Below are 21,347 nucleotides of genomic sequence, written 5' to 3' on the forward strand. Positions count from 1 at the left end.
TACCCTAATTTCATATGATTTAGTAAACAACTTCAATAGGAATCTGGAATCTAACTCCCCTCAGTTCATATGATTTTTTTTTTTTGGTCTGCAATCCATATAATTTAGTAAACAACTTTATTAGGAATTCGGAATCTAATTCTCCTCAATCTAACGCTTCAATTCAATTCATTCTCAATTTAATTACTCCTAATTCAATTACGGATTAGTAAACATTCCATTAATGTAAAATTTATTACCGAATGTAGAATAACGAAGCAAAATATGGGTGGTTTCCATTTGTTCACTCTCGTTGAATTTATGGAGAGTTCATCGTTATCGTTCTAAAACGCGCATGGTGCTGGCACAGCCTTTACGCTCCTTATGTGCTTACAATATTGTCCCGAGCAGCGCTTGCGTTTTCCATGCACGTCCTCTGTGATGGCTGCTTCAGCCCAGCACTGTTACTTCACTTCTTCGGCCGTACAAGTCCACCCCGTCCCAATGTTGAAGAAAGCTCAGGCAAACCCAGCTCTCCAATTCTTCAAAGTTTCTCAAAACCCCATTAAATTACCTTCCTTGAAGGAAGTTTGCGACCAAGGAAGCCTCAAGGAAGCTTTTCAATCACTGGGCAGTTTGCTCAAACTTCAAAATTCATCACTTAAGCTTTCTCTAGATGGGGCTTATTCTCCTGTCCTTGAGCTCTGTGCGAACAAGAAAGCTCTGTCAGAAGGGCAACAAGTTCATGCCCATTTGATAAAATCTTGTGATTTATATGATTCTGTGTTTCTCAGTACTAAGCTTGTATTTATGTACGGGAAATGTGGCTCCCTTTTGAACGCGGAGAACGTGTTTGGTAGAATGTGCCATAGAACCATTTTTACTTGGAACGCAATGATTGGTGCTTATGCTTCAAATGGCAAACCTTTAAAAGCTCTTGAGCTGTATAGGGACATGCGGGTTTTGGAGGTTCCTCTTGATTCTTGTACTTTCCCTTGTATACTGAAAGCATGTGTTGCGCTTAATAATGTCTGCTCTGGGACAGAAATTCATGGTGTGGCTATCAAATACGGGTATAATAAGGTAACATTTGTTGCCAACTCACTAGCTTCTATGTATGCAAGCTGCAATGATCTTGATGGGGCGAGGAAGTTATTTGATGGCATGAAAGAAAAAGAGGATATTGTGTCCTGGAATTCTATTATTTCAGCATATTCAGCGGATGGGCAATCTGTTGAAGCATTGGAACTATTTCGAGAAATGCAAAGGATGCGTCTTACGCCAAACACATACACTTTTGTTGCTGCTCTTCAAGCCTGTGAGGACTCTTTTTCTGATAAACTTGGTATGGAGATCCATGCTGCTGTTATGAAATCGGGTCACTGCTTAGATATTTACGTGGCAAATTCTTTGCTTGCTATGTACCTAAGATGCGGTAAAACGGACAAGGCTGCCATAATCTTTAATGACCTGGATGCCAAGGATATTGTCTCATGGAATACCATGCTCTCTGGTTTTGCCCAAAATGGTCTATATAATGAGACTCTGCAGTTGTTCGATGATATGCAGAGTACTGATGAAAAACCTGACCTGGTTTCACTAATAAATATCCTTGCAGCATCTGGTCGATTAGGATATCTATTGTCTGGAATGGAAGTTCATGCTTATGCGATAAAAAATGGATTCGATTCTGATTTGCAGCTTGGGAACACACTGATAGATATGTATGCTAGGTGTGGTTGTGTGAACTTCATGGGCCATGCTTTTGAAAAGATGCCAAACATAGACTTCATTTCTTGGACAACTATTATTGCTGGCTACGCTCAGAACAATTGTCACATGAGGGCCTTAGAATTGTGCCGGAAGGTGCAGGCGGTAGGGCTGGATGCTGATGCAATGATGGTGGAAATTATTTTACTGGTTTGTGGTGCATTGAAATGTGTTTCTTTGATAAAAGAAATACATGGTTACACTATGAGGAGAGGTTTATTCGATCTTGTCTTACAAAATGCAGTTGTCAACCTATATGGAGAGTGTGGATACATAGAATATGCAAACCGGATGTTCGAATTGATTGAATCCAAAGATGTTGTGTCTTGGACGAGCATGATATCTTGCAATGTTCATAGTGGGCTTGCAAATGAGGCCCTTGAGCTCTGTCACCTCATGAAAGAAACAAACGTTGAACCTGATTCTATAGCACTTGTTAGCATACTATCAGCTGTTGCTAGCTTATCTGCTTTGAAGAAAGGGAAAGAAATTCATGGTTTTCTTCTTAGGAAGGGCTTCATCTTAGAAGGATCTCTTGGTAGCTCTCTAGTGGATATGTATGCCCGCTCTGGAACTTTGGAGAATGCATACAAGGTACATAACTGTATTAGAAATAAAAGTCTAATTTTATGGACCACCATGATTAATGCGTATGGCATGCATGGTAATGGCAAGGCAGCTATTGATTTATTCAAGAAGATGGAAGGTGAAAGAATTGTTCCTGATCATATTACATTTCTGGCTCTTCTATATGCCTGCAGTCATTCGGGCTTGATTGATGAGGGTAAAAGATTATATGAAATCATGAGATCTGAATATCAATTAGAGCCATGGGCAGAACATTCTGCCTGCATGGTTGATCTTCTTAGTCGTGCTAATCGCTTGGAAGAGGCATACCATTTTGTGAATGGCATGCAGAGTGAACCTACTGCTGAAGTATGGTGTGCTCTCCTTGGTGCTTGCCGGGTTCATTCTAACAAAGAATTAGGAGAAATTGCAGCAAAGAAGATCTTAGAGTTGGGCACGGAGAATCCAGGAAATTATGTGCTTGTATCAAATATGTTTGCTGCTAGCAGAAGATGGAAAGATGTAGAAGAAGTGAGGATGAGAATGAAGGGAATTGGGTTGAAGAAAAATCCGGGATGTAGTTGGATTGAGATTGGAAACAAGGTTCATACATTCACAGCGAGGGATAAATCTCATCCTCAGTCCAATGAGATTTACCAAAAATTAGCTCAAATGACTGAGAAGTTGGAGAGAGAAGTAGACTATGTGGCTCAAACCAAATATGTTTTGCACAATGTGGAGGAAGAAGAGAAAGTTCAGATGCTTTATGGACACAGTGAAAGGCTGGCCATTGCATATGGTCTGCTTAAATCTCCTGAGGGAACCCCTATCCGAATCACAAAGAACCTTCGGGTTTGTGGTGATTGCCATCATTTCATTAAACTAGTTTCAAAAGTTTTTAGGCAAGTGCTTGTTGTGAGGGATGCCAATAGATTTCATCATTTTGAGGATGGGATTTGTTCTTGTGGCGATTTCTGGTGACGGTTAAACATTGTATTGAAATTGAACTGTCTTGGAAAGTATGGACGTCTTTGAATTACCACAGCTGTGGTGATCATTGAAATAGTGATCAGCAGGAGCTTTGGTTTCACCTGAGAGTTCTCTGCTTTCCGTCTGCGCAGAGAGAATGAGCAAAGTAGTTGAAAGAAACTTAAAAGTTCGACTTGCATTAAGAACTTCTCCAAAACCATATTTGAGTCCAACCTTGCATCCCAAGAAAGAGCTGTTGGAATTGGTTTATGTTGCTTTTAAGCAGCCATCGAAGGAGATATTACAATGGGACAACATAGTGAGAATGGGTTTCGATGTAAATTCAGAAACCTTATACTTTCAAATAGTAGGAAAATGCCAGAGTTCATGAAACTGTACAGGTAGGTTCTCATATTCATCAAAATCAACCATATTTCTAGTTGATTTATTAGAGGGTGGGGAGGGGGGGTGGCAATGTCACTATTTGTACTGTTTGGTTGCTTGTTATGCAGATGGGATAATCTTACGAGAAACAGAAATAATTGTGGATTATTTTCGTCAAAAGTGGCAAATCCATAAACATGTGAAACCAATTGTTGTAGCTAGCTATATTGGCTCTGCTGTTGGCTTAATGAGCGCAGATCTTGTGCAGCCAAAATAAATGTAATTTTAGCATACCAAGAGAAATAAAAGGTTTCTCTATCTTCTTCTTTTTCCCTCACTAAATATGCAGCAGGCTAACAGGGCAAGCAATGGGGACCACCACCCTACCCTATATGCAGCAGATCCAGACTGGATACTTACAGCCAACCCAACTCATGCATTTACTCCCATTTCAGATGTAAACACCAGGAACTAGGAGAAATTTATGTTCTTTTCGTTTGTTTATTGATTGATCAGTAAAGTTGAAATTATTTTGACCAGAGAGGACATATTTTAAAAAAAAAATATATATATATATATATATATATATATGTAAGTGCACCAATCCAAATTAATTGGGATCAGACTAGTCAATTCGTATCAAACCCAAATTGTATTTTTCATTTGGGGGGCTTAAAAAAAGAAAAAAGAAAAAAGGGGGATGGCAAAATTTTGTACTTTTCGAAGCCTGCATATCTACTACAAGCCCTGGCCTTCATAGGTTTTCAGGGCAGCTTTGATCTCCATTTCCATCGAAACACGCACTGATGAATCAGATCAACGGCTTTAATTCGCATTATTTTTGTTGTTGTTTGTTGTCTTTTTCACATTCACCAGCCTCCTCCACCCAACCCTCGTCAGAAAATAAGACCAATGTCAAATCTTTGGCAGTCACAGCTCACAGCCTCATTATTCAGCGTCGGATCTGTTGACCATGGTGCTATGATCCTCCTCACGTTATTGGATTTCTTTAGTTTTTAATTGGAGGTAACTGGTAAGTGTTTTACTATTAAAATTATTCAGTTATTATTACATTTGTTATTGTAAAACGTACAATTTTTATTATTATTCAAATATCACAAACAAGACCATGATGTCAATTTGATTGTGGAATTCCTTTTGTTTACAAGAATTTCAACCTTAAGATTTCTACCATTTACCTTAACATGTCAATTTACAGTTTTTTTCATAGATGTCTAATCAAAATCAATAAAGTTTTTTAACGTTTTATATGAGAAAGAAAGAAAAAACTCAGATGCAGCAGCAGTGACCTGTAATATCAAAACATAACGGAAAATTTAGCATGATCAATTGACAACTGACTACTCAGTGCCATCGAATGGAGAGACATGTGTAAATTATTGCGATGGCCCTGCAAATCCAAAACAAATAAATACAATGAAAAAAATTAGTTGTATTGAAATTTTAAATACCCAATAATTGCAGTATAACAGTGTCTTTGAATCGTGTTTTGGACTTTTTGGTATAACCCTTCTAGCCCACAGTCTACTTCTGTTTGTTTTTTTTTTTTTTTGTTGAGAGAGAGAGACTCAGGGCTCAGAGTCCTTCTCTGCCCCTGCACTGCCGCTCTATATTTCTTCCACCTGTGACCCTAGAACACTGCCTTAGCTGTTATAAATCACATCTAGCTAGCTAGCTACTGCCTACATAGCTCTGCAATTGTTTGCTTCTTAGCTGTATATCTCTTTCAGTCTTTTTCTCTTTGGCGCTGTCCACATGATAATGCCTCTTTAATTCACTGTTTCACGAGAGGAGGAAAGAAGAGGGGGGGTTAGGTTTTTGTGAACCTCTTTGTGCGTCTCTTTAACATCTGTCTCATTTCCCCCACTATATATATTAACACATGCCCTCCTTCAGTTTACCATTCTCCTCCCAGACATACGTCCCCTTGCCTAAGCTCTATGCTGTTCTTCCCCTCTCCTCTTTGTTTTGATCATGTACAGAAGGGTTATGTTTTTGTTTCTTTTTTCTTTGATTTTGGTTAGCATTTGCAAAGATTAGTTTTTTAAATAGAGAAGGGTTCATGCAATATTTCATAAACTTGTACTTTCTCTTTCCTCTCTCTCTTCTATGCTCTACCCCTTGCTGTAGATTCATTCTCTTTTTGTTCATCCTCACAGTCATGAGAACAGGAGTTGACCTAGTCTCTGCGCAAAGAAAGAAAGTCACAAGGGAAAAAGTGAAGCTGCCAGCATGATCTAGCTTTGGTTACAGTTATCATACATATATCTATATAGATAGTTCATTGGTAACCCTAGCTAGGTCATGCTCTGACAGCCTCACTCCTTCCCATTTGGGACCCAAAATACATAGTAGCCAACCACTCCAACTTTGAAAGAAGAAAGCAGTATAAAGCAGGCATGAGAAATCACTGTAAGTATAGTATATTCCCCTGCTCTAAGATTCATTTTGTCATTCTTAGCATGCGTTCTAACTTTCTCTTTTTGCGCCCAGCTTTTCTCTTTGCTTTCCCTTTTTTTTTAACTTAATAAACTGCTCATTAACCTAATCCCAAGTAGTACAAATGACCCTCCTTGAAAGGTATGTTAATATCCCTCAACCAGATCCTAAATCAATCTTCTTTTTATTTTTTTATAATTCTAAACTGATGCTTGTAATTCAGATCCTAAACTGGTTAGATGATAAGATTTGTAATTTGGAACATACAATTTTGAATGGGATGACCATGTATTGTTGTGTGATTGGAAATAGGGAACCGACTGCCTAACAGTAAAAGGAAGGAGGACAGCAAGAGAAAATTATGCTGAACAAGGATCTGAAGGCAACCGCAGGAAATTTATTAATGCACAAACATTGTAAATATTTTATATACATTCATTTCTATGTTTTGCACAAACATTGTAAAAATTTGGAGGAGGTTTTGGCCCAGTCAATTCGCAATTAAGTTACCCTGATTTGACCTTTGATATATTTTTAATACAAACGATAATCTAAATTAAAAAGGATGAGGTTTCTCGCACACGCATATCTGAACTTGATGATATGAGATGGAAAAAAGTGATGAGGGTGGGGTTTGATATATGAGTATCATATATAACCAGAAAGATCCTTATACCGACTACAACATCCAACTAGCTTTAACTGAACCAGTAAATAAATAAAAGTTCCAAGTTGCTCTTTCGACGAAGCCAACAAATATTTATAAATTTTGAGACCAATGAAAAGCTGCTTCCTTGCAATTGAGATATATTTTTTTAAAAGAGAATGCATAGTTAATCATGAGTTCTTGTAAGTTGTATCCGAATCAAGCCAATATGTTGGGAACTTTTTCTTTAGAATATTTTGTTTTTCCACTTTTCGATACTTTCTCACTTGGATGACTCTGCATGCATCTATTGGTTCCATCTGCCCCTAAACCTACCAAGGGGATCAAAACAAATTCAAAGCAACAGAATGTCAATGTCATACCCAACTTTATCAGATCATATAAATACAAATCTTTTTCCTATTTGCTGGTCTCAGATTGTTCACTTTACACATTGGACTCCCAAACGTTACCTAATTCATGGCATTGTCATTTTTCTACCTTGTTTTTAATGTGCAGCTGACACCAATTATGTTCTCAAGGTTCAAGCATTTCCACAAATCACATTTTCTATTTTAGGGAAAATCTCACTATTTACTTACTTTATCATCCATCGTTAGTACGTGTAATCACTCGCAAATTGCATATCACTGTATACATTTATATCATGTTGATACTTTTGCGCTCATAAGTTTTGAACTAAAATCTATCCGAATTTACAACTCATCTCATATTCATACTCATCTTTTATTATTAAACCATTCGTGTGGGATTAGAATGTCTAAGTTCACCCTAATTAACAAAGGTAAGATCACTTAAAATGCATGAAACCAAGTCGGGGGGAGAGAGAGAGAGAGAGAGGGTGGTCACATGCACTTGTTTTGGTTGAGATGCTTCCTTTCCTTTTCTCCTAAATTTGCTAAGAAGCGTGCCAATGGTCCCCATTAAACTCATTGTGTTTTTAACTCTTTTTTGGTTCATGTATGTTGTGAAGGAGATACCCACTTAAAGTGGATAAAAGCTCAAGGTGAAAATTACTAGAGGTCACTGCCTTGTCTGCATGGTGGTGGCATAAGCCTGATAATATTCAATTTGTCTTACTTTGGACCACTGCCATCTGTTCTGATCATAATTAAATTGATCACAATACTAATTCTCTTTTCTAGTCCCCTAATAATTACAAAATCACCACAAGACTCAACACAGGAATTCTTTGGCCTCTATTTATATCACTCTCTTCTCCTCTTCTCCAAACACATCCCAGACCTAAAGAAAAACCAGAGACCTCTGCCTCCCTCCTCCCTCCTCTCTCTCTTTCTCTCTCTCTCTCTCTCTCTTCCTCACATGGATATGGTTTTGCTTGCTTCTCGTGGACCACTAGCAGTTGAAGCTGCCAGCATGATCTAAACTTCCCTCTTGGCCAGTCAAGGAAAGATCAGATCATGTGGTAGCTTCACCTGTTGACGGGATCACGAAAACGAACTTTACTTTCACAATTCTAGCCCCTACACTATCAGGCTAGTCTCTTTATGTGTTTTTTCTCATTTGGGTAGTCCTTTATTTTGCTCTAATTTACTTTTCATTTTAGTACCATGGTACTGTTCCATCGTTTTTTTTTTCCTCTTCCCCTGTCCTTTTCCTTTTTCCTCAGCATTATTTGGCTTCCTGTTGAGCCTCCACTTGTAGGATCTAACTTTGTGGTAAGTTTAATTTTAATCAAGCATTTGTTTTTGTTCATCTTTTGGTTGGAATAGTTAGTCTAAGTCTAATCCACATGTTCTTTTGTTGGCCAATTTCAGCAGAACTTTATTTTGCAAAAGAAAGTCTTGACTTGACCAATGAGAATGATCTTGAGCTATGGAAGTATGAGCGCATGCTGGGGAATCTTTCCTACCCAAAATTGTTAGGGTTTTGAGTGACAGAATTTCTCCAACCCAAAAATGTCTGGTGCTTTTGAGATTCCAATCTTATCTTAATAAGTCCTTATTCTGCATAATAAAGCCTTTGATTGCATTGCCTTTTTAATTTAGTTTAATGTATTGGTTTTGTTCAAGAACAATTTAAATGGTGACATCTGTAAAAGAATGCATAACAGGGGGGGGAAAGGCACTTGAATCTCTGTGCATGGCTGGCTGCAACTGCAAGTACTATTATAAAGCTTCTGCTGTTCCATCATGTATATACTTTTGATAAGTCTCTTTGATATCTTTGTTTAATCTTTTCAAGAATTAAAATGCTTGTGAAATTTCTGCCCTACATGTTTGTACTTAGTGTCTAACTTTGCCTGCGTTGCCAACAAGGTATATTCCAATGGAAAATAACCTTGACTTGCAGACTAATTGTCTCAAATTCGAACCCGCTATCGCTTGTATCATTGAAAATGTATATTTCTATTATGAATTTTTGCATATGGCAGTCATTATTCGATCACAATATTTCTTTTACTATGTGCAGAGAATGTGTAGCTAAAGTCTCTACCAAAAAATATATATATATGAAGAAAAAAAATGAACATAAAAGATGGGCCTAGAATTAAAGAAGAAATATGATGAAGAAGAAGAAGAAGATAAAAAAAGGTGGGTCATGAAAGTGGACGTTGTTAGTGACGGGCCCATAAGGTAACGGGCGGGGCAAGAAATACCCATGTACAGATACAGTACCGTGTGTACGTGGCAGCATCTAAATGCATTTACAAAATCAAATATTTGTCCTCAACTGAAAAGGTCCAAACGGCAAATAATTTCCAATAAGACAACAATATACCATGGGGCCAATTCTTGAATAATGCAAAATAGACAATGTCGTTGTTGCCCTTCTACATGACCAAAGCGGAATGGGTATTATTGACTTTTCGGATTGCAGTTGTGCTTCCAACAATCACTCAAGGGGTTTTGCCACGTCAGCATATTTAGCCTTTGATACAATACAACACACGACGGCTTCTTTACCTTTATCGCCGGTCTTTTCCTAATACAATCTCTCTCTCTCTCTCTCTCTCTCTCTCTCTCTCTCGACTGTATTGAAAGAAGGCCATGGCAGTATGAAAATGAAGCTGTGCAGTGAGTTTTCATTTCCCTTCTTATGTTTTTGCATTTGCCTTTTCTTTTCTTTTTTTCCTTTTCAGTTTGGTAATTAATCTGACACAATAATAAGTAAAGTTTACTCCTTTGAAATGTGAATACAATGAGAACTAGATTTTACAGAATGGAAATTGTTCTATACTTGATGGGTTATTGTTTATCTGCAAATTGAAAAAAAACCATCCAAATAAAAAAAAAAGGGGGTTGCTTTATTATACTTGAGTGGAAATTCTATATGTATAACCAAGAAGGTAAATTTTTTTAAGGGAGGTTTAGTTTTAAAACACAATATAGTTTCTAATTTGGAAGATATGAATACAATTTTATCTAATTAGCACAAGGCTAAAACCAAAATGTGGTATCTAATTTTACAAAAATATCATTAAAAAATATCAAAATTACACACAATGCCACTCATTTTAAGGCAAGCATACTATGTCACATGTCCATATCTGGTCAATCACCACCGCCAGCCAGCCACCCGTCGCCAGCCACCACCAAATTTCCAAATTTCCCAAATTTTCTAGACTTGCGGAGTGAATGGATAAGCCCTAGCCTTCTTCTCCAAATTTCTCATTCTCATCCAAATACCCCCTTTCCCCTCTTCTGAAGCTGAAAAATCTTTATTCTCCAATGTTAAGGATTGAAACGAAGTAGGCCCCAAAGACGTAATGTAACGCCTATAATACTCGACGAATGGATAACATGAGACCGCTTTTAAAAGTGTGGAGATATTTTGAGATGTTTCAAAGTCCATGTGGTAATCTGAGACAAGTTTAAAAGCACATGAGGCATGTACATAAATAAGCCATATTTAAAAGTGGTAGTTACATGTACTTGTTAATTTCAACCAATGTCATTATTGTAAATGTCTCGAATATGGTAGTTACAAAGTTTGCTTACCTGGCCATCCAATTGATTGGGAGGGCTGCAATTGAAGAGAGTCCAATTAGTATCCTATACCTATTGTATCTAAATGAAAATGGATCTATATCTAAGAAGCCGTTAAATTTGTCCAGTCCAATCCAGCCCACTAAACATGACCTAAAAGCCCCAAGCATGGGCTCTGGGCCTCAAACCTTAAACACTCGATCCAGACCCGGGACTCAAATTTCGAGCTCTGGAATCTGGATATAGGACATGAACCTCGAGCGCCGAGCTCCAAATCTAGAGCCTAGGAGCTCTATATGTTGGACCTGTAGCCCTAAGTTCACGGCCAGAGCTCCACGCTCGAATACCAGACGTCTTGTCCTGGTCTCCAAGCTATGCTCGCATATTTCTTTTGAATGTGACTATTGACCTCCTGATAATTTCGAAGACTGGTTCTTCCGGGACAGGTATACACTTCACAATCCAACCAATTGGCCATGACACAGCTGCAATTAAAATACAAGTCACCCATTGAAACAAGTTCAACTTCTCTGTATCTGCAAACTTTTTGAGGAACTCCACCATCACAACTTGAAGAAGAATAGTTACCCCCACAATCCCAATAAACAGTCTGTTCCTGTGAATGCCTTTGAACACATTCTGCTTCTCCATGCTCCTCGAATTGAACTCGTTGAAAACTTGACAGAGCACAAACGTATTGAAAATCAAAGTATCGTTCACTTGACCAGTGACATTGAAGATAGACTCTCCCCGGAACTGCAAGATCAAGAGGACAGCTATTTGGTACAGAGCTTGAAATAAAAGGTTTCTCCACATAATGTTGGTTATGAGCGGCGCGGTTCGGCCAACAGGCTGCTTCTGCATGAGCTCATTGGTAGGCCGCTCGGTTGCAAGAGCCAGAGCACCAAGAGTGTCCATGATGAGATTCACCCATAATAGTTGAACTGCTGTTAAGGGAACATCTCCAGCTGAAACTGCTGCAATGAAGTTGATAACCAGAGCTGCCACATTGACAGTAAGCTGAAATTGTATGAATTTCTGTATGTTGTTGTAAACGCATCTCCCCCACCTCAAAACTGTGGCCACAGAGTTGAAGTTGTCGTCCAAGATGATGATGTCCGAGCTCTCTTTCGCCACCTCGGTGCCCTGGATCCCCATGGAGAGTCCTATGTCAGCTTCTTTCAATGCGGGTGCGTCGTTGGTGCCGTCTCCTGTGACTGCAACCACATGATTTTTCTGCTTCAAGCATTGCACCATCAGAAGCTTGTCGAACGGGGAAGATCTGGCCATCACGAGGATGTTATCAACCTTTTCCATTCTCTCTTCGTGTGTATAGTTTCGAAACTCGACTCCTTCTATCACTTGTTCACCATAATTTGCTTCGTCCCCAATCTGCAGTATTCCGCATTCTGTAGCTATGGCTTTTGCTGTGAAAACATTGTCTCCCGTTATCATTTTGATTTGCACTCCTGCAGACTTGCAGATCTTCACGGCATCGAGGACCCCTGGTCGACATGGATCTTTGAGACCAACTACTCCTAGCAAGATCAGTTCATCTTCTTTGAGCCTTGGGTGAGTCTTCTCATCATTGCTGTATTCAATTTCTTCCTCTAAAATTTGTGTGTGAGCAAAAGCAATGCACCGGAGGCTGCTAGCTGCCATGCCTTGGATTATTTTCTCAATGTTAGACCTACTTTCTTCATCCAACGACTTTATAGCTCCGTCGGTTTCATAATAACTTGAGCACATGGCAACTATCATCTCAGCCGCTCCTTTCCAGTGCACATGGATGGATTTATCTTCCTTTTTCTTTATAAGAACTCCGCTTCGTTTCTTATCTGAGTTAAATGTTTCAACATGAAGAATATCATAACTAAGCTTTATTTTTTCCATGTCCATGCCCAAATCTGAAACAGCCCAATACAGAATAGCTTTTTCTGTTGGACTGCCAGAGATGTTAGGTTTGGATCCTGAGAGAGGTATGTAAACACTCCCAGTTGTGTTCAAACCAACTCCTTGATGGAATAATTCAGAGACATTTTGTTTGATTGAATTATGTTTTTCAATAGGTTCTTGGCCAAGCCAAAACTTAGTGACTTCCATATCATTTTTTGTCAAAGTACCTGTTTTGTCTGTACAAATAACGGTTGCTGATCCCATTGTCTCACAAGCTTGTAGTTTTCTGACCATAGCCTGATCTTTCATCATTCTTTTCATTGAGTAGGCTAGCGTTAGTGTGACCGCCAACGGCAAACCCTCTGGGATTGCCACCACCACAATAGTGACTGCAGCAGAAACAATTCGAACCACTCCGTTCAACACATTATCTATGTTTTTGTTGCTACCACTATACTCCTTATTTCCGTACTCATCTTTTGTGTTACCGGTGAAATAACGAATCAACAAGACTACCAGAACTAGGAAAGCAACTATAAGGCCTACTTTTCCAATAGAAGAGGTTAGTTTGTCAAGCCTTGCTTGTAATGGTGTTCGTTCGTTTGTGTCCTGCGATATTGAGCTCATCATTTCGCCCCACGCCGTGTTCATCCCAACTGATGTGACGAGCATTTGGGCATAGCCGTCTAACACCTTTGCACCAGACAACAGGAAGGGGTTCTTGGCAGAATCAACTTCTACATGGTCACTCTCTCCTGTCATGCTCGATTCATCCACTTGTAAGGAACGGCCGTCTAGGAACAATCCGTCTGCAGGTATTTGATCTCCCAACTTCAGAAACACAACATCTCCAACTACAATATCGAAAATGGAGACTTCTTGTCTCTGTCTGTCTCTAAGTACCTCAACTTTGATGTTGCTACTTATTTTCGACAACTTGTCGAATTGCAATTCTTGTCTAAAGTTACTCAGAGCTGAGACAACAATGACAATAAATACAGCAACAAAGATACTCCCTCCCTCGTACCAGCCTTCCTTCGCCCCATGCTCTTTGATTCCAAATCCAAGAGAAAGTGCTGCGCAGACACATAGAATCAGAATGGTTGTGTCTTTTAAAGCGTCCATCACAAAATAGAGCAACCCTTTTGGAGGCTGCTTGTGGTAGGTGTTTGATCCATATACTTCGCGCCGCTTGTTGATATGTAAATCGTTTCCATAGATTCCGTTTTCAGGGTTTGTCCTGAGAGAAGCAGCAATGCCTATAACTCCTCCAGACTCGTTTACAGCACCCAAGTCCCTTTCCTTAACCATTGTTGTGAGCCCTGCATGGTCAAAGTCAGGGTTGGGGACAAAACCGTAGGCATCAGTTTGAGATTTTGTTCTTGGTTTCAAGTCCAAGGCAGTGCTTAGTTCGATGTCCGGTGCAGTGTGAGAAAAAGAGTGGAAGATCTCGGAGTGATGTTTGTAGTTGTTTCTCTTGGCTACAATCTCTTTGGGAAGCGAAAGCATTGCCCTGACAGCGTATATGGCTGCAAAGGCCATGCGCCATCTCTTCTTGGCTCTGGTGAAGGTGATTGTGAGCAATCTTCCATAATCATAATGGCTGCTACATGGTTTTTCACTAGTTAGAATTTTGAAGAGTTCACAGTTAGGAAAATAAAGTCAAGAAGAGGATCCGAGTTCAGAGAAACTAAGAACTTAAATCTAAATATGCATCTTGCTATGCTTTCAATTTTATAGCCAAATTCAGTCGGTGTTCTCCATTCTCATTTTGCCTATTTGATCAATGAGATATGCTTGCAAGCAAAATTATTTGGTCAATAAATAACAAAAGTATTGCGAAAAGACAAAATTATGACAAGAGTTTCTTGGTGGAGGGGAAAGGCTACCTTCCAAAGTCTAGCTCGGTGGGAAATTTTAAGTTCCATCAATTGCGTGATCAGTTGGTCATCCAACCAAATCAAAGGTTTCTTGTACTACTGCATGTGCCGAAGGGGAAATGTAATGGAAACCATTTCCTCAATGTGGTGGTTCTATTCTGTGTACTTAATGAGACGTTTTAGCACAGGGTCGAGTTTTAGCACTCGTATAGTGTGTGAGTTTAGTATATTATTGCTTCTCTCAATAGAAAATGTCTTCCCAAAAAAGAAGAAAAAAAGAAAAGAAAAAAGAAGAGAGATGGTTTAATGAAATGACATATTTCTTACCTTAAGCTATTTTCATTCATGGTAAAAATAGGGTTGAGGCGGGTCAGATTTGCCCTTCCAATCCTCGTCCATGTAAAAATTCTTTCATTTTTGCGGTCGAAAAACATATTTCCATTGAGAAACAAAATAGTCTCCTTGTTAATTAAAATTTAAGTTTTATTTAAAAGAAAAGCCTGTTTGAGTAGTAAAATGGCACGATTACCCGTTCCATCACCATAGAGATTATCAAAAAGGGAGGATAAACATGGGGTTATACACAAATTGATTATTGGTGGCTATTGTGTCCACTTTCAAACCCCAATCTTCACAAGTCTGGCAAAATCAAAGATTAGAATTCCCAACCTAATTTGAGGCCCACATTACCTTTGATTGCACTAAGTGCGGTCTACATGACTTTGGGTCCCTTTTAGTGAGGTCTTCATGATGACTTCTATTTGGGTCAACAGGGAAAGCGTGTTGAAAACTCTGCTTAGATCATGTTCCCAAGCTTGCAAAAATGGCTCTATTTCCTTCTTCTTCTACTTACGCCATTGCAGTTCTTGTTATGCATTTTTTACAGTCCGAATTTATACTCAATACGAACACATGAAAATACCACATCTCGTTTATCTTATGGTATTAGTTTTATCTGTATAACAAATTCTTCCTAGGATACAGTAAAGTTCAACAAAATTGTTTTAACAGCCTACATCTGCAAGAGTAAAAATTTAACCAGGAAACATATGTATTACCTTTTGGTATAATCAGAATTTGCAAGGCCTGCTGTAAATAATCCTCCGTGATCACTTAGAGCAGTAGCCAACTCCTTTTCCTTGGCCATTTCTTTGATGCCTGCATCGTCATCATGCTCAGTGTTGGACAGAATACTGTAGTGAACAATCTCATCGTCGCCTTCATAGTTGCTTGCCCTGGATATAATCTCTTTAGGAAGCTCTAGCATGACCCGAACAACACGTAAAGCAAGATACGCCATGCGCCATCTCCTCTTTGCTCTGAGGTTGATGTCAAGGTCGTCAAGCAGCGATGTGCTACAATCACTGCTGCTGCTTAACATGACTTCTTTTTTGGTTCTTGTTTTTTAAGTAGAAGGGTTTTACGGAGCAAAAAGATAAAAAGTCAGCAAGATGAGCAGTTTATAGAAAGAACTTCTTTCTGATATATGTATTGGGTTGTATTTATAGATAAACCACAATCCTTCATGACAAGTGCCTGTTGGCAAATTCTTCTGGCTGCTATTATTTTGGTCAATAACAATGCCTATACAGCTTGTTTTTTATTGGTGATATTGCTTTTGTCGTGTGAAATTAGACGAGCCAGAATGCACTCAAGTCTTTTTAAACATTCAATTTTTATTTTTTTTTCGGTTGCATTAGGGTGCGAACTGCGACGGGAGAAGGGAGCACCGCCACTGTGGTGGGAACCATTGACTAAAAACAAAACAAAAAACTGTGTAGTGGAAATTGAAGCAAAAGAGCTATAAAACAATGACTAGGGTTGGGGTCTATTAAAAATATCGACCAAGTTATTCCAGCTCGATTGAAACGAAATGCTTAAGATTTACTCTAAGGATTCTGTCGAATTGAAAGTAAGAGCATTCACAGTGGGAAGATGTAAATTCGGGGTTGTAAAGCCACGTTTACATCCCCTTTACACCTCCGAGGGGTGTAAACATATTTTTCGCTCCAATAGGGAGGTGTAAATTGGGAGTGTAGCCGTGGGTCCCAGCCTTTTATATTGACTTTTCTTTATTTTTCTTTTCTTTTCTCTAGTAGATCCCGTCTGCAAAGGATGTAAAAATAAATGTAAATATACATTTTATTTTATATCCCCATGGTAATGATGTATATTTACATCCATTTACATCTCCTCATTGAAGACGATTCCGATGACTCAGGGTGTATATTTAACATACATCCCTATATACACCCCTCACTGTGGATGCTCTAAGAGAAGTTCCAAAAATGTACTGAGAAGAGAGCAGCTGGCATTGATGTTATGGGACAAAAATTTGTTCCTTTCCACTTTTGTGATAAATCAAACATTTTGTGTGGAATCGGTGCAATAGAAAAGCATTTCAGAAAAGTCCGTGATGAATGATAATTTGAACTTAAGATCTCTTAAATAAAGTGAAAACGATGTGTTATCGAAAAAAGACAATTCTTTAAACAGTAATTTAAACACGAATTTGAACTTTTTAGGTGCATTTTTCTTCAAACCTAAGCATTTTTAATAAAGCGAAAACGATGTGTTATCAAATTAAATCATCGTAACATACGATATTTATTTCACTATTTTATTAAATACTACTCGACCCCATAAAATGGGAAACGTGTTACTGACCTTTCCCATTTTAATTGTTTACATTGCCGGTGCTCGTTTTAAAGTTTTACACGAAGCCTCAGCATTCATAGTTTCTAACTATACCTTTCCTTCATTCGCCAAATGCACCTAAAAAGTTCAACACTTTTAATAAGATTAACGTTTCTTCCTTCTTCTTTTTCTCGTGTTTCTTGGCTAGGTTGGAAATTGAATAAGGAGGGGTGCTTAGGTTTGAAGCCTCCTGCTCCCCGCTCGAGGAAAAATACTTGTCTATCACTGTTTCATTGTCTCCATCTCCGGCTCGAGGGGACCCATTATAAATATGCCCAAGCTTATCGAATTTTTTAATGTCCTAGCTACCATTATAACACATTTATTTCTGTATCATTTACAACTTTGAATTCAAACTATAACACCCAAAAAATAAAAAACATTCAACTTCAATATAAATAAATTTCAAGTAGCCGTTGGACCCAATGATATTCGTCCGCTTTTGTCCTTGCATGTTTAACAGTTTGAGGAAAAAGAATTGCCGCCAAGCCGGACTAAAGTTCATCTCTGTTTTTTATGAACAAAAATTGCAACGATGTTTCCTCAACAACTAAAGCACTAAAAAATCTATAGACTTAAAACTACGGCCATTGTTTCTTGTTTAATTTTTAATTTTCTTTAGTAATAGAATCTTCTTCTTAAAATCTAAAGTGCTAAGTCGGCTGATTACGATTGGCTTTGGACTTGGGAAAATGGCCTAAAAAGATCGTATTTTGCGGCATCTTTCACATCTTTCCTGCAACAAATTCTATTTTTTTGGTTTTTTTTGTCCAATCTGAAAGCTAAAAAGCACAAAAGCACAAAAGCAGCAACCAGTAAATTTCTGCAACAAATTCCGTCCATCAAACTCCACTTGCTTTCCACATTGGATCCCTATCTTGCGTCCTTTCGGTTAGTCCAGAAAAACTTTTCTTTTTGCAGAAAAAAGTACCGACTTTACAAAAATACAATTGACAATTAGCAAGAAACGCAATTTCCTGGTGATTTCCTACAAAGCCAACCAGTCGGACAAAATGGTCTACCTCATAAATCACGAGATCCACCGAAAACCAAGTTGTACACTTTATCTCCTCCCGTGTGGCCGTCTTTGCAACTTCCTAGCAACTTCCAGTTAATGCTTGAAAACTCAACGCTAGATATTTTATGCATCTTTCCTTACGCGGCTGACCCGTGTTTGCTTTGTTTACAACGTTGACAGCGGCAGCCATGATGTTAATGGTAGGTAGACTGATCATCAATCAGTATTTCATCGGTTTAAAATGTAACCTATAAGAGCATCTCCAAACGATGTGTCAAAAGTGCCACATGTATATTTAACGACTAGAAATAACATCTCACATTACTCCAACCGATGTGTCAAAGTGATGTAGAATGAAGGTTGGAAGTTGAGATGTTATTTTTGACATCCCAAAAGCAAGACTTCAAATGAATATATTATTATTTTTAAAGATAATTGGTTGTTACTTTCATTTATTATTTTCTTTTTTATATTTTTTTCTTTTTATCTTAAATGATTTCATTTATAATAATTATTTATTCGATATATCGGGTGGAGTGTAAAACTGTGTAAACTGTGTAAACGCCATTATTTATTTGACATATCGGGTTGTTAGTTTCATTTATTATTTTCCTAAACGTATTGTAAGGGAAACGCCATTCACACTTTCGGTCACCCTCAGAACTCCAGTGTTATTCGTTGTGTGTGGGCGAATAGCGCTCCCTTTACTATAAATGTGAACCACAAGATAAGATATCCAACAGGATAGAACAGATATACTGTATATGAAATTGTGTGAAGACTCTACTGCATTTTTTCCATTGTTTCATGTCAGCATACCATAATGCAATCCAGCTTGGTACTGTGTCAGCAGCTAAATGACGCAGAAATTTCCTAGTTGAATAGCTTGTAAGAATTTCCAAGTTTCATGTGAATCCATAAACCTAGTGGTGGAGCCTAAAAGTACGGAAAGAACTATTCAAGATCAGAAAACCAAATCAGTTTCCAAAAGTAATACATAGCTCATTTATATTTTAAAACAAAGAAAATAATCCCCTCAAGATAACTGTTTGCATATATTAAAGGAAGAAGCATAGATATGCAGAAAGTCTTTGTAGCTCATTTGTTTTATAAATGAAAATGATGCTTTCAAGAAACTATTTGCGTACAAAAGCATACGTAAACAAAAAAAAGTCTACACAGATAACCTATAAAAAAATAAATGAATCCTTTCAAGATTAGCTATCTGCATATGTAATATGTTCAGGGTAAAGCATGCACAAACAGAACCTCTATGAGGAATGACTTCACACCAGGAAGAACGTGTAGATGCACGTGAAGTACAAGATACCATAAACTTTTGGATGTTTTGGGCCTAAAGATTTTGTTTTGTGTGGATGTTCAACCTTTTTTTGGTCATAAATGGGCTCTTTCAGCCCAACGAGCACCAAACAAAATACAGCAACAGCAACACTGTGGATTCAAATTAACTCAATTTCAAGGTATCCGGAAAGTTATAAAGGAAGTCATCAAAAGAGAAGGACAAGATATATTAGATCCAACAAAAAGCTTGTTCAGCTCTACATGCATTAGTCTCAGAGATTCCTAAATAGAACCCAATCTGTGCAAAATTCCTATCCAATTGCAAAAGCATACGAAGCTCATCCAATACTATAACACAATAAGTTTGATATACTCAGAAAATTTCTAATACTAAATTCAAAAAAGCTTTGCATCTTTTCTACTATTTTCATGGTAAATCAAAGAATCAGAGTTCATACAAACATACCTTTGCAAATGCCCACTCCATCAGCAACACTTTCTTCAGCAACTTTAAACACCATTCTCCAAATTCACACCTTCAATATCCCGTTGCTACTACCCAAAACAAGATCAAAGTCACAATCAGAACCAAATAACTCACTAGCCCTATAATTTGTTGCTCCAAATCCATAATTACCCGAACCAAAATAACCCAATTTGTCCAATCCAATCAAACTGAGCCACGTGCTCCGATCCATCACAGTTGCCCAGCAAACCAACCTCTCAGCCTGCTTTACATGAAGGCCAGCAATTCTCGCGTCTCTAAAGGGCTTCAAGCACTTCTCCTTCGCGAACCCAACGCACTTATCTTTCGCCGCAGACAAACACCCCTCCATTTCTCTCTCTTCGCACTGCTCCCTCTCCTTCAAGTCCGGTGCTTTCGGACCAATCAGAGCTCGCCACCACGGCGGCTTACACTTGTCCGATGCGCTGATGGCGCACCCGATCCTGGCGCCGGCCTCACACTGCTCGATGATCTTGGACTCACAGGCTCTGTACGCGTTTGCCCATGTCCTGGGGTCTCGAAACGCCAGGACGTACGGACCAGAGGATGGGTCATCGGGTGGGCCAGCCCGAACTGGTCCTCGGAGCAACGGGATCGGTCGGTCGAATGTTATGGTCGTTGAGGTGGCTGAATGCTCGTCGATATAGTTCGATTCCGAATCTGCCATTTCTAGGGTTGAGAGAGAGAGAAGAAGAAGAAACGCGGTTTTTCTCGAGCAGAGGGTAAGGTTTGGCGCACACTGTTGCAGTTTCAAACACGTGTGGAATTATTTTTTTTTTTGAGAAACCACACATGAGAACGTTAAAAATGAAGTTGCCTTGGTGTGTTTTCATTGCATTGCAATATGTTGAAATTGAGTGATTGAAAGCGCAAATGAAAAGGGTTTTCGTTGGATTCGTTTAGGTTTTTCGTGCGCTTCTAAGTGCTCTTAGAGCAGTTCCAGTCATGCAGCCCAGCCTGAGGGGAGGGGGGAAAAAAACAAAAAACTGGTTCCAGCGGTGAAGCCCAGGCCCGGGGTGTGGGACCCACCAACCCGGCTGGCGAATGCAACTTTCGCCCTGGTCCAAAACGCGGTGGGTGGCGTCACGACGACGTCGGTGGCGTCGTCCACGCTGAGTTTGAAATTTTTTTGGCGCGTGCAATGCACGCGCCGGCGTAAAAATTTGAACCGCATGCGCCGACTTGCGACGCCACCCGGGTGGAAGCCACGTGGCACTCCCCGTCCGATTTGATTCCAAATGTTAATCCAACTACTGGCGATTTTTGGACAATAAAATTATGAAAAAATCGAAATTTTTTTTAA

At 38.9% G+C, this 21,347-nt stretch overlaps 3 protein-coding genes and 2 long non-coding RNA genes across 14 annotated transcripts; 3 read left to right on the forward strand and 2 right to left on the reverse strand.

Moving 5' to 3' along the window:
• Nucleotides 1-282: 282 nt before the first annotated feature.
• On the forward strand, nt 283-4,001 carry OTP86 (Tetratricopeptide repeat (TPR)-like superfamily protein). Its single transcript, XM_089053743.1, has 2 exons — nt 283-3,686; nt 3,798-4,001. The coding sequence occupies exon 1, from the start codon at nt 364-366 to the stop codon at nt 3,295-3,297; it is 2,934 nt and encodes a 977-aa protein (XP_088909869.1). The 5' UTR covers nt 283-363; the 3' UTR covers nt 3,298-3,686; nt 3,798-4,001.
• Nucleotides 4,002-5,251: 1,250 nt separating this feature from the next.
• LOC103334190 (uncharacterized) lies at nt 5,252-6,656 on the forward strand. The gene is made up of 2 exons (XR_016127770.1): nt 5,252-6,270; nt 6,442-6,656. It is a non-coding gene; the product is annotated as an uncharacterized LOC103334190 (long non-coding RNA).
• A 1,267-nt stretch (nt 6,657-7,923) lies between these two features.
• On the forward strand, nt 7,924-9,208 carry LOC148916023 (uncharacterized). Its single transcript, XR_016127771.1, has 2 exons — nt 7,924-8,475; nt 8,578-9,208. It is a non-coding gene; the product is annotated as an uncharacterized LOC148916023 (long non-coding RNA).
• A 1,481-nt stretch (nt 9,209-10,689) lies between these two features.
• On the reverse strand, nt 10,690-17,874 carry LOC103334188 (ATPase E1-E2 type family protein / haloacid dehalogenase-like hydrolase family protein). Of its 4 annotated transcripts, none has more exons than XM_008237130.3 (2): nt 15,581-17,874; nt 10,690-14,245 (listed from the first exon to the last, which is right to left on the reverse strand). In XM_008237130.3, exons 1-2 carry the CDS (start codon nt 15,901-15,903, stop codon nt 11,119-11,121), a joined length of 3,450 nt encoding a protein of 1,149 aa, XP_008235352.2. In that variant the 5' UTR covers nt 15,904-17,874; the 3' UTR covers nt 10,690-11,118. The 4 variants fall into 4 exon arrangements, with proteins under 4 accessions (XP_008235352.2, XP_008235351.2, XP_088910245.1 ...); XM_008237129.3 differs by having other exon boundaries at nt 10,690-14,248; XM_089054119.1 differs by having other exon boundaries at nt 10,690-14,263.
• Nucleotides 17,875-18,016: 142 nt separating this feature from the next.
• On the reverse strand, nt 18,017-20,926 carry LOC103334187 (uncharacterized). Of its 7 annotated transcripts, none has more exons than XM_089054127.1 (3): nt 20,177-20,926; nt 20,006-20,091; nt 18,017-18,485 (listed from the first exon to the last, which is right to left on the reverse strand). In XM_089054127.1, the coding sequence occupies exons 1-2, from the start codon at nt 20,709-20,711 to the stop codon at nt 20,078-20,080; spliced, it is 549 nt and encodes a 182-aa protein (XP_088910253.1). In that variant the 5' UTR covers nt 20,712-20,926; the 3' UTR covers nt 18,017-18,485; nt 20,006-20,077. The 7 variants fall into 7 exon arrangements, with proteins under 7 accessions (XP_088910253.1, XP_088910251.1, XP_088910252.1 ...); XM_089054125.1 differs by having other exon boundaries at nt 18,017-19,173; XM_089054126.1 differs by having other exon boundaries at nt 18,017-19,191.
• Between the last annotated feature and the right edge of the window lie 421 nt (nt 20,927-21,347).

This window comes from Prunus mume, linkage group LG6 (assembly GCF_029339155.1).
Source record: "Prunus mume cultivar Tortuosa linkage group LG6, ASM2933915v1, whole genome shotgun sequence".
In the NCBI taxonomy this organism is placed as follows: domain Eukaryota; kingdom Viridiplantae; phylum Streptophyta; class Magnoliopsida; order Rosales; family Rosaceae; genus Prunus; species Prunus mume.